The sequence below is a fragment of the Rhineura floridana genome, chromosome 11, assembly GCF_030035675.1.
Source record: "Rhineura floridana isolate rRhiFlo1 chromosome 11, rRhiFlo1.hap2, whole genome shotgun sequence".
Lineage (NCBI taxonomy): Eukaryota > Metazoa > Chordata > Lepidosauria > Squamata > Rhineuridae > Rhineura > Rhineura floridana.
In genome coordinates this window covers 20739163-20751051 of record NC_084490.1, presented here as the reverse complement: position 1 = coordinate 20751051, position 11889 = coordinate 20739163, and the positions used below count along the sequence as shown (strand labels likewise).

At 48.0% G+C, this 11889-nt stretch overlaps 1 protein-coding gene across 9 annotated transcripts in view; it reads right to left on the bottom strand.

Annotated features, from left to right (window-relative positions):
- Positions 1-664: 664 nt before the first annotated feature.
- Positions 665-11889, bottom strand: part of PPP1R12C (protein phosphatase 1 regulatory subunit 12C) — a 44632-nt gene continuing 33407 nt past the window's right edge. For 5 of the 9 annotated variants that reach the window (XM_061588489.1, XM_061588491.1, XM_061588490.1 and 2 more), the window contains 11 exons: positions 10916-11023; positions 10099-10189; positions 9509-9643; positions 8894-8984; positions 6042-6163; positions 5794-5852; positions 5312-5417; positions 4869-4988; positions 3983-4033; positions 3341-3391; positions 665-3178 (listed from right to left, as the gene is read on the bottom strand). In XM_061588489.1, coding sequence (XP_061444473.1) covers positions 3092-3178; positions 3341-3391; positions 3983-4033; positions 4869-4988; positions 5312-5417; positions 5794-5852; positions 6042-6163; positions 8894-8984; positions 9509-9643; positions 10099-10189; positions 10916-11023 — 1021 coding nt within the window. In that variant the 3' untranslated portion in view covers positions 665-3091. The remainder of the gene's footprint in view (positions 3179-3340; positions 3392-3982; positions 4034-4868; positions 4989-5311; positions 5418-5793; positions 5853-6041; positions 6164-8893; positions 8985-9508; positions 9644-10098; positions 10190-10915; positions 11024-11889) is intronic. The other 4 variants (XM_061588494.1, XM_061588493.1, XM_061588497.1 and 1 more) reach the window with 2 other exon arrangements.

Here is an 11889-nt window from a genome sequence, read left to right as displayed (position 1 = left end):
CCCTTTAAAGCAATCTTAAGCTACAGGCCATTAGCGATCCAGTTTAAACACTCTTTAAACAGCCTTTTTGTTTACCTGGTGATTAAGAGTGTGGATTGCCTTCCATCTTTTCTAATGAACATTCACATGACTGAGATATTAACCTGCTTCAGGGACTGTAGTAGTTATTCCAAAATAATTAGCCTGGAGTAAATTTAAATTGAGGCTATGGTCTTCACCTTGCTGAAGCTAAGCAGGTGTACAAATGTAATAAATAAAGGTATGAGAACTTAAGTACCGGGCATAGAGATGCTTATCACAATATCATCCCATCCTTTCACCAATGTCAAAGTAGTGTACTTTTTTAATACCAACAACCCAGTGAGGTAGGTTAGACTAAAAAAAGATAATGACTGTTCCAAGTCAGCTTCAGGGATCAGGATTAAGGAAGAATTTTAACCTGTGTGGCTTTGGTTAATTCCAATACACGCCATCTACTAAATCAGCCTTCTCTAACCTGGTGGCCTCCAGAAGTTTTGGATTACAATTCCCGTCATGCTGGTTGAGGCTGATGGGAACTGTAGTCCAAACATCTGCAGGGCAGAAGGTTGGGGAAGGTTGCACTACATCAACTCAAAACCCTCACTACATAACACATTAACAAATGAACACACCCAAGGACCAATCTTCTTAGGCTTTTTTTTTAATTATATTCAACACGGTAATTTCAATTCCCTGTTCTTTAAAACAAATGCAGCTGCGCTGCTGAATAAACAAGTACAATATAGAGACTTCTTTGGGAAAAAAATACTCATGCGATATTGCACATTTAAGTTTTTCTGCATTTTTTCTTCTGGTTTTTGTTGGCGATGCAACCATATAGAAAATACTTCTGTTATGTACAGGTATGTTTGGGGAGGGGAGTTCACAGACCAGGGCAGGGGGAGAGAAGGGGGGAAAGGGGGGAGGGAGAAGAGAAAGGCATGATCTGGCAGGAAAGAAGGGACTATTTATTTTGGCGGAGGAATCTTGGCTCATGATAGCGCAGGAAAAAACACATACAAACACACGCAGACAGGATTTTCAGGGTAGTACTTTGGACCCGTTTCTCTTGGAATTACTTCTAGCCCTCAGTTTCACTTGGAAGTACTTCTAGCCCTCAATGTTAACATTGAAAAGAGTTGATTGTGTGTGTGCAAGAAGAAAAATGGAGAAGAGCCACGAAACTGGACCCCCCCACACATGTATCCTGTAGGAAAGCAGCAGAGTCCAATGAACCAAAAAAAGAGGTCAAGGAGGCACAGCTCCTGGAGGGGGAAGGAGCGTAGAAGGCTGGCAACTGTGAATGGCAAATACAAACTTTGGGGGTGGGGGAGGTATGGACAATGTTATGCATTTTACAGCACAGGGTTACAGATGTCTGGGGCATCCTCACAGTCGGGACTGGGCACTGGCAGAAGGCTGTGGGCATCGTCCAGGCAGCAGAAAGGGGGGGGATTACACTGTTTCCCTGGGATTTGGCCTCAGGTCTGGTTCAGGCAAGGAAACACTGGAAGCAACCAGTGCCAGGCCTAATGCTGCACACTCAAGCTTCTGAGAAGGGAGGAAGCCACACTCACATCTGAAAGTCAAGATACTGAGGGAAATGAAGAGCAGGCAAAGAGATAAAATCCTTCCCACTTTACAACAAGGCAGAGAAGGGAGGGACTATAGCCACCCCAGCCCCTGCACCTCTCTCCCCCAACCCAAACTATGGCACTTACAGTCTCATCTTCACAGGTAATACTATCTTGGCTCCTAAATATTGCCACCTCAGAACTCTCCATGTCCTTCTGGCTCTAGAAAGTCTCAGGGCAGTCAATCCCAGCAGCCCATTAAAAAAATTAAATCTAACCGTTACTCTCAACTCCTCTCTGATTAAACCATACAGGGCCTCAGTGCAACCTGTGGTTAAGGCGCTTCTCCCTCTCTTTCACACACACACACACACACAATAGCCATACCCAGGGCTGCCAGGTCCCATTTTTAACTTCTCTGCTCAAGTTCTCCAACTTCCAGGACAGCTGCCAACCTAGGCTATGCAACCTGGGCCACATTCACACCATACATTTATTCCACTTTAAACAGTCATGGCTTCCCCCCCCCAAAATCCTGGGAAGTGTGGTTTGTTAAGGGTGCTGAGAGTTGTTAGGAGACTCCTATTTCCTTCAGAGAGCTACAATTCCCAGAGTTCTCTGGGAAGAGGGACGGTCTGTTAAACCACTCTGGAAATTGTAGCTCTCTGAGGGGAGTAAGAGTCTCCTGACAACTCTCAGCATCTTTCACAAACTACACTTCCCAGGATTCGTTGAGGGAAGCCAGGCTTATTTAAAGTGGAACAACAGTGGAATAGATTTAGTGTGAAAATGGCCCTGGTTGCTAGAGGCTAGGCTCCTACTTTGCAGTCCTCTTGCACTGTGGTCTGTTTGGCAGAATGGAAGGGGATGCTTGGACTGAGACCAGCCACCCTTTCCCTTACCCAATGAGACTGATCAGCATAACGCTGCTCCTGAGCTGCACAGCTATGGAGGCAGAGCTACGAGCAGCGCCAATTACACATTAGGAAGCACACCCTGTGTGTCTGTTAACCTCAGAAGTCTGGCCTTTTGCTTCCAAACTGTAAAGCAACTCTATTTGCCTGCCGTCAAGGATAATTATATTGTAGCCAACTCACTCCTCTTGAACCCCCAGAAAGACTGGCTCCCGTCATCCCCACTCCCCTTGTTCATGAAAAGAAAAGCAACAAGCAAATAACATCACTTTAAAAAGGAAGCCACAAAAATAAATACTGTCTTTGGAGGAGGGGGATGGGGAGGGAATTGGGCAGGGGCTTGAGATATCACTTTTGGCAACAAAAACTTGGCCCTCTGTGGAAAAGAACGGCTGATGGGTGTCCAATTGGCTGAGGCTCGGAATAGCCCACATTTGGAGTGTTTTGAGTGGTGAGAGGGAGCTGGTCACTCCTGATCTTGTGTATTTCTCCTGACCCTGTTAAGGATCTGGTACACAAGCAGGTGGGGCGTGGCATAAGGCTCCTGCTTCACAGAGGAGTCGGGGGCAATGGCAACGGTGGTCACTTGGAGAGCTTGCTGATAACGCGGATAAGTGCGGCATTTTCGTCTTTGAGACGCTGGTTGTCTGCCTTCAAATCCGAAAGAGCCTGCAGGTGAGAAGACAAAACAAAACCTCAACACATCTGCCTAGTCTGGTGTAAGACTTTTGCCTTGCCCTCCCTGATCAGATCAAAGCTTGTCCCATTCAGGCTGTAACTTGAGTGCTCCAGGCAGAGACCCAAGGGCTGGTCCAACCAGACAGGAATTACCTTCAACTCTTCCTCTAGCTCTGCCGCTTTCCTCTCCAAAGCTCGGCGTTCCTGTGCAAAGAGAAGAGGCAAAGAGATAAAGGTGAGGATTACGGGAGAATGACAGGAAGTTCTAAGAATGCATTTAAGTCATGCTAAGGAAAACTAGGCCCTTCAGGACCGAAGTGGGCTGACCTCCGTTTTGTGTGTTCTAGAATCCATGTGTGCCCACCTGCATTTGTTAACTTTACAAAGCAAGAGAAAGTGTAGTCAGGAACTCTTTACAGGTAAGGAGTAACTAATCTATGTTAAGTGATCCTGAATATACACTCTTGCTTAGCAACATAAGCATCTGGCTGGGTCAGACTAAGGTCTACATAGCACAGCATTCCTCACAAGAATCCCAGCAGCCAATGGAGGACTTGCATCTACCCACCCCTGCCACAGAACACAAAATACAACCCCTCCCAGCCAGCAGGGAGCAGCAAAGGGGCCCATTCTCATTTTGTTCCCCTCCTTATCACTACCAAGGAGCTGACTCATTCCCAGGCTTCCCCAGCAGGAGGCGTAAACAAGTCTTACAATTCAGTTTACATGATGCAGCAGCAGCAGCATCGTTAAAGGGGCAGGGAAAGGCAAAAAGGGGCAGAGAGAGGTCCTTACGAATCTCTCCAGCTCTAGGAGAGCCGGCCGCTCAGCAAAACGTTCTTGCCTCTGTGAAAGAACAAAAAACCAACATGTAAGCTACACAATAACGACACAATGAAGCCCAACCTTGCATGCAGTGCTTACAATATTTATTAAATAAAGTTCTATCCTTCCAAGGGCAAATGCCCAAGACAGCTTATGTAGAGATGGGGGGAAAAGAAGCTAAAAGTATCATAAGACTACTTGCCAGAGCAACAGCATCATAAACAGATTTTTAAAAACCACCATAAGATCCAAAGACTTTGGTATATAAAACAGGTTTCATCTGGCTTCCAAAAGAAATTAAAAGTCTTTTAGAGGGGGCCTTTCTGTGGTGTGCCGCTACAGAAAATGCTTTGTCACTAGTAGCCACCCGCCTGGCTTCTGGGGGTGGGGCCACCCAGAGCAGGGCCTCAGCTGACGATCACAGGGCGTGGATGAAGCCAGATAACCCTGCCCCAAAGCTGGTCATCATTTACACAGGACATTTCAAGTGCTCAAAGTGTGTCATGTACATCAACTCAGTCGCCTTCTCCAAAGCCCTGTCAAGGTGGGCCAGAATTGCAGATGGAAGGGCTGAGGCCAAGAGAAATAGTGGCTTGCCTAGGGGCACCTGCCACAGCGGCCTCCTTATGTTGCAGAGATGAGATTTCAGCCAGGACTTGCTGGCTACCTAACAGCTCACACCCACAGCTGGGAGAGTATGCCAGCTCATATCCTATCTCACAATAAGTACGTATTAGATATAAAATGCACCACGTCCATGATAGAGTGGCCTATTGCTCTCTCCGTCTCCAGCGTGGCCCCTGAACTTCCACCCCCTTTCCTAGCCAAGAAGTATCTGCTCTGCCTCGTTCTCTACCTGGGTCACTCTTTCTAGCTCCAGCTTGATCTGTGTCAGCTGCAGCTGTGCCTCTTGCAGTTGTTCCTTCAGTTTTTCATTCTCAATCAAGAGATCTTCATACAGCTTAGGGTCACACACATGGGAAAGCAAACAAAAGCAGGAAATCAGATTCCCAAAAGCCACACTGTACACCAGAATCCCTTCCTCCCAGAGAACCAAGCTCCAATACTATATAGCTTACAAAACTGCATAAAGTGTAACTTTAAGAACTTGTGTTTCATCTTGGTTTGCCTTCTTTCCACCCCATTCCTTTTTCCTTGTGTGTCATGTCTTTTTAGATTGTGAGCTTGAGGACAGGGGCCATCTTAGTACTGATTTTCGTTGAGCCGTTCTAAGAGCCTTTTTTGACTAAAGGGTGGGGCATAAATGCCGTACATAAATACAGAAATAAAATCACTAACTTTTTTGTAATAATGATCGGGTTCCTCTTTGCAGCACAATGCGCTGTTTCGACTCTGGCAGCTGTAAGGAGCTGTCCGGTTTGACAAGATGCTGTTTAGGTGTTCGCTAGAAAGTAAAAGGGAGATCAACATCACGGAGATCACCCTTCCAGTGGCTCCTCACACTCTGCAATTCAGGTGAGTATGTAACTTGAATAACGGATTGAAAAATAAAAGCATGAGGGCACATTAGCAAAAACAGATGGCCATTTTCGCATATTAAAGTTATCACTCTGTCCTATTCATTTTGAGTAAACAGAGTTTTAATTTAATTTTTTTTAAAGTTACACAGTCTTGGGACAGCATTAACCTCTTTTGGCAATAAGGGCATGAACATAAGGAAGGATCAGCAATCAGGGACAAAGCAACTCCCATGTCCATATATCTACCTACCCCTTCACCACAACCTAGTTTTAAATGCTGGATCCCAAAGAGGAACCTACCTGCTGTGTCCTGGTGGGTCTTCATTGTTGACTTGCTCAATGTCTTCATCATCCTCACCCTGAAGGAGACGGAAGAAGTTGGGGGTTTACATGCTCCCCTAAATTGTCTGCACACACAACTTGGATGAATGTACAAGACAGCTGCTGAGGTCTCAACAAGAGAACTACACAGCGCCTCCTTGCTGATGTCCCAAACCGTGTCCTCCTTTCAGCACAGCAGCCCCTACTAAGTCCCCTGCCATATTCACCTCTGAGTTCCCTCCCAGCCCGGTGATGCGTCTCTCTCGACAGCCTTTCCTGCGGTCCCGGATAGCCAGTCTGTTCCGGAGATCAGAATCTGCCTCTGAGCTGGTCTCGTCAGCTTCCAAGCCTGCACGGCAGACAGAGAAAACATGCAGCTTGCTTCAGGTCCTCGCGTACCCATACACTGAACTCACAATATCAACAATGGAGCCTGGAAAAGCCTTCAGAAGGGGAGGGAAGTGTTCTGAAAATGGGGGCTGTCTCTTCTAACCCCGTGTCATGGTCAGATCACTACCTGGTTAATATGGACCTCTCAATGCCGCATACCCTCTGCAGGGGACAAGGACCTATTAGGATGGTCCGCCCCAGACGCCTGATGGAGCCTAAGGGATTCCTGAATGCGCTGGGTGATTTGGAGCTGACTGAAGGTCGCCCGGTCGAAACCCTGGTGGTGGAGTGGAATAGGGAGATCACTAGGGCGATAGACCGGGTGGCTCCGAAACGTCCTCTCCCCCTGAATAGAACTCAGACAGCACCCTGGTATACACCACGGTTGCGGGGTCTGAGACAGGAGGTGAGACGACTAGAACGCCGGTGGCGGAAATCTCGCGCTGAAGACGATCGGACACTGGTTAGAGCAGCAATAGCGGCCTACCAGCGGGCAACAAAGGCAGCAAAGAGGCAATTCTTTGCTGCCTCTATTGCGTCGGCAGAGTGCTGTCCCGGGAGGTTGTTCCAAGTGGTCCGAAGCCTGGTCGGTCCAGTTGCTCAGGAACCCATGGAGCATTCTAAAGCCTCCTGTGACACATTTGCTAAACACTTTGCCGATAAAATCGAGCGCCTGAAGAGCATGACTCCGTACGCCGTGGATACAGGCAGTGGGCCAGAGTTGGCCAGTTGCATTCCGGTCTGGTGGGATCGGTTTCAGCCTCTTCCCTCTGAGGAAGTGGACAAGGTGCTCTCTACTGTGAAGCCAACCACTTGTTTGCTTGATCCTTGCCCTTCGTGGCTCATTATGAGCTGCAAAGAGAGACTAGGCGAAGGAATCAAGGCAATGGTACATGCATCCTTGGAAGAGGGTGCAATGCCATCAGCCCTCAAGGAGGCAGTGATAAAGCCCATATTGAAAAAGCCCTCCTTGGATCCCCAAGAATTGAATAACTTTCGCCCGGTCTCTAATTTACCATTCTTGGGCAAGGTGATTGAGCGAGTGGTGGCCAAACAGTTACAGGCACACTTGGATGAAGCAGATTACTTAGATCCTTTCCAATCGGGCTTCAGGACTGGACATGGAACTGAAACGGCCTTGGTCGCTCTGGTGGATGATATGAGGAGGGCGCTGGATAGGGGAAAATACACTCTCCTCGTCCTCCTGGATCTCTCAGCGGCCTTTGATACTGTTGACCACGGTATCCTTTTAAATCGCCTCGAGGGATTAGGAATAGGGGGCACTGTTTTACAGTGGTTCCGTTCCTACCTCTCAGACAGGCATCAACGGGTAGCATTGGGGGATGAGGTTTCAGACCCTTGGCCTCTCAATTGTGGAGTGCCACAGGGTTCTATCCTCTCCCCCATGCTATTCAACATCTATGTGAAACCGCTGGGAGCCATCATCAGGAGTTTTGGGCTGCAGTGTCACCAATATGCGGATGACACTCAGCTCTATCTCTCATTTAAGTCCTCACCAGAGTTGGCTGTGAATACCTTGTCCAAGTGCCTGGAGTCCGTAAGTGGATGGATGGGAGAGAACAGGCTGAAGCTAAACCCCGACAAGACCGAGGTGTTGCTTGTGGGTGACAAGGGAAGGTTGGGAGATTTAGACTTGGTGCTTAATGGGGTGAGATTACCCCTGACGGACCAGGTCCGCAGCCTAGGGGTCATTCTTGACTCCCAGCTGTCCATGGAGGCTCAGGTTTTGGCAGTGAGCCAGGCAGCTTGGTATCAATTACATCTGATACAGAGGCTGCAACCCTACCTTCCTGTGCATCTGCTCCCACAAGTGATACATGCCCTGGTCTCCTCTCGCTTAGACTACTGTAATGCGCTCTATGTGGGGTTACCCTTGAAAACGGTCCGGAAATTACAGCTGGTACAGAATGCGGCGGCACGCTTGATAAAGCATAGCCGTCGCCGGGATCATATCACTCCAGTGTTGGTAGACCTACACTGGTTACCAGTTGTTTTCCAGGCCCAATTCAAGGTGTTGGTGTTAACCTTTAAAACCCTATACGGTTTCGGCCCAGTTTATCTGAAGGAACACCTCCAGTATCACCAATTATGCCGCCAGACAAGATCAGCCTCATAAGACCTTCTCTTGGTCCCACCAGTCAAAACAGCTAGGCTGGTGCGGACCAAAGAGAGGGCATTTTTGATTGTGGCCCCCACCCTTTGGAACTCACTTCCTTTTGACCTTCGACATACCTCCTCCCTGATGGGTTTTCGCCGAGCCTTAAAGACCTGGCTATTCAGGCAGGCCTATAGGATTTCTGGGGAGGATTAGTTTTTATGATATATTAATTGAAGGATGGTTTTAGATTAATTGATAATTGTGGCTTTTTGATTGTATATTGTATTTATATTGCTGTACGTCGCCTAGAGTGTCTGTTAGTTCGGACAGATAGGCGACTAACAAATAAAATTTTATTATTATTATTAACTTCACTGAGATGGAACAATATCTAGGCCACACTGTGGCAAACGGACCATAAGCAGCCGCATAAGCTGATCAAATAACAGAGAAGAAGGAAGTTGCAGTGGTACAAATGTTACTGTAAGCCCATAGCTAAAAATGCCAAACTGGCAAACAGAAAACTGGGGGGGGGGGAGAAGAGGGCACAGAACTTGAAAGAAGTGTTACCTTTTCTGGGCTGCGAATTCACCACTAACGGATTCACAGTATAAACTGAAGAACTGTCTGAACTGGGGAGCCGGAATCTCCTACAAGAGTCCTGAATGAGGTGGCGGGGTTGTGGGGGGTAGGGAAATCAAGAAGGGAGTCAGATTACAAATGCGCTACAGGCTGGATCATGAAAACAGGGCAGCAATTTGAGGAGGGCCAGACTAAAGCACAGAATAACTGAAAAGAACTGAGTGATGGGTGCCACTGCACCATGAGATGTGCACAAACACAGCAGACTCTCGCCCAACCCAATGCTAATTACTGCAAATGAAGAACCCACACTTTGTAGTCTACAGGACACAGACACCCACCTCCTAACACAAAGGTTAGAAGTGGATACTGCACAGCTTGGTGTCAGCCATTTCGCTTTTATCTGTAAGTGGCTTTGGGAAGATTTGCATCCTAAAAGGCAGGATGCTATTATAATGAAAGCATTTCATCCTAGATCAGGCCAACAGCCTCTGCACAGATCCATCTGTTGTGGTATCAGATTCTCCCTAAGCCAGCCAGAAGTTCCTGTAGTGATGAAAGGTCTGACCCCCACCACAGCCCTATGCTTCCTGCCATCTCTACCGTAGTCTCTTGAGGCTGCTGCTCTCCATCCTGGTCATGTGTCTCGTCCTTATTTTGCTGCTCTGGGGATGTTTTGGAGTCCCCAGCACGGCCCATGGTCTTCTCAGCCTCCTTTAGATCTGTGAGGGTAACACCCTTGAAGCAGAAAGAGGGGGGGGAAGTACATGGGGAAAAATGGGTCAAATGGAGAACCATCACGCCACCTAGAGGTCAATACTGGCACTGCAGCTGGTGGGTAGCAGAAAATGGAAATGGACTGCCTTCAAGTCGATCCCGACTTATGGCGATCCATGGTAAGTGGTATTCAGAGGGGGTTTACCATGGCCTCCCTCTGAGGCTGAGAGGCAGTGCCTGGCCCAAGGTCACCCAGTGAGTTTCATGGCTGTGTGGGGATTCGAACCCTGGTCTCCCAGGTCGTAGTCTAGCACCTTAACCACTACACCACACTGGGAGCAGAATTCTTCATTAAGTCTCTTAAGCTAGGCCAGAAAAGCACATCCCTGAGCGCTGCTGGGCCCATCTCCCAGCCTGCTTATCAGTACCTTCAAAGTTTGAGCCTTCAGACCATTCTGCCCTGCAACAATCCTTACCTGTGTGGAACGCCTGGACTGTCTCATGAGCCTGGAACGGGCCTTCCTCTGGGACTCCGACTCTTCATCCCGCACCGGCGTCTGGTATGACCTGGTAGAAGAACAAGTGGTTGGGCAGCATTTAAAGGCTTCCCATTCATGGCCTCCACAGCTTCAAGGGGCCTCTCTTCCTGCCAACCACCTCAGTGCCTTTGCCCCCAGCTGGTTGCTTTGGTGACAGGAAGGAAGCACTTTGTACCTCTTTGTAGCTGCTAGGCACGCCCCTGGGCCTTCCTCTATGGCTTCCTCCCAACCTTCTTGACTGTGCACAATCTCCCCCTCCCACCCCCAAGTCCGGAGAATGGCTACCCAGGGCCAAAGAGACAGAATGGTGCACTGGAGGGCAGTGGAGAAATGCCACCCTGTCTTCCCTCCAACACCCTCTTTGGCTTGCCTAACTGGACACGGAAAGAGAGAAAGGAGCCAACAGACGGCTACAGAGTGCTTTCAGACAAGCCAGATGCCCTACAGAGAAGCTCCTTCCTTCTGAAATCGGAAGCGGTCACAGGTGTCTAAAGCAAAAAAGGAATTGATGAGCAAGCGCTGCCCCTTCCCCCCTCCCCCAACTCCAGCACCAAGATGCGGCAGCCTCTGTAATGGTGGCGACAGTCAACAGAAATTCAACTCGTTAATAGAAACTCAAGACATGGAAGGAGCGAAGAACCGGCAGGGGCTGCATCCACAGGAAGTCCTCTCATTTTACACAAAGACTAAACCCTCTGTTGCAGCCCTACCTGCTTTTCATATGCTGTCTGCCCCTGGCCCCACCAACCCTCACCTTCGTCGGTCCTGGGGATCCAGGCTAGAGCTGATGGCAGTGGAAGAAGGGGGCTGGTGTGGGGTAGGGGCTGTATCTATCTTCATCTGAAGGCCACCTTCTAAGTTTCTGTGGGGAGGGAGCAAGGAGAGAGAGAAAAAGAGAAAGGAAGAGATAGCGCATGCGCAAGAGTGTGTGTTTAGAGGGGGTCCCTGAAAAGACCTTCCAGAAAACGTCAGGACCCCAGCCCATGGCGACCTAGAGCTCAAGCTCAAGCTCTGACCCGTTAGAGGCTCTTGCTTGCACGAGCTGTTCCCATGCCTCACTCCTATCCCCAAAGAAAAAATGGCTGCTCTGCCAGAACTGACTTTATAGGCCTTTCCTCATTGGGTGGTTTTTTGAAATTCTATACAGCAGATCTGATGCACAAATCAATTACTACTACTGTTGCTGCTGCTGCTGCTGCTCCTGCTGCTAATAAATTTGCCCTCGATACTGCAAGGCATATCTTTAATTGAGCCTGTTTCACGAACAGAGAATTATTATTATTAGAATTTATTACCTGCTCTTCACTCAGATGTCCCAGGGCGGGTTACAACAATTTTAAAACACATAATTTTAAAACAGTTAAAAACAACCTAAACAACGTCACAGAAAATAGGGTAGTAGCAGTAATTAATTTGGGTCAGGAAGAAAATGTCTGAAGTGTATTTTAAGACAGCTTAAGTTATTTAAATATATCATAAAGTTCTTTTCTTTAAGTTATTACTGAGCACAAATGTTTGGAAGAGGCAGCATAGTCTAGTTGGCACCCTTGGATGTGGGTCCTGGGTTTGAATCACTTATTTAAATATAGGTTGGGTTGTTTTGGGAATGTGGCTTTCTCTTATCCTTAATTCTTGTAAGGCAGGGCACTATTGTTAGCCCCAAATTACAGATGGTGAAAAGGGAACAAAAGCAAGAGGAAGAACAAGCAAGACAGCAACTTGCTTAAG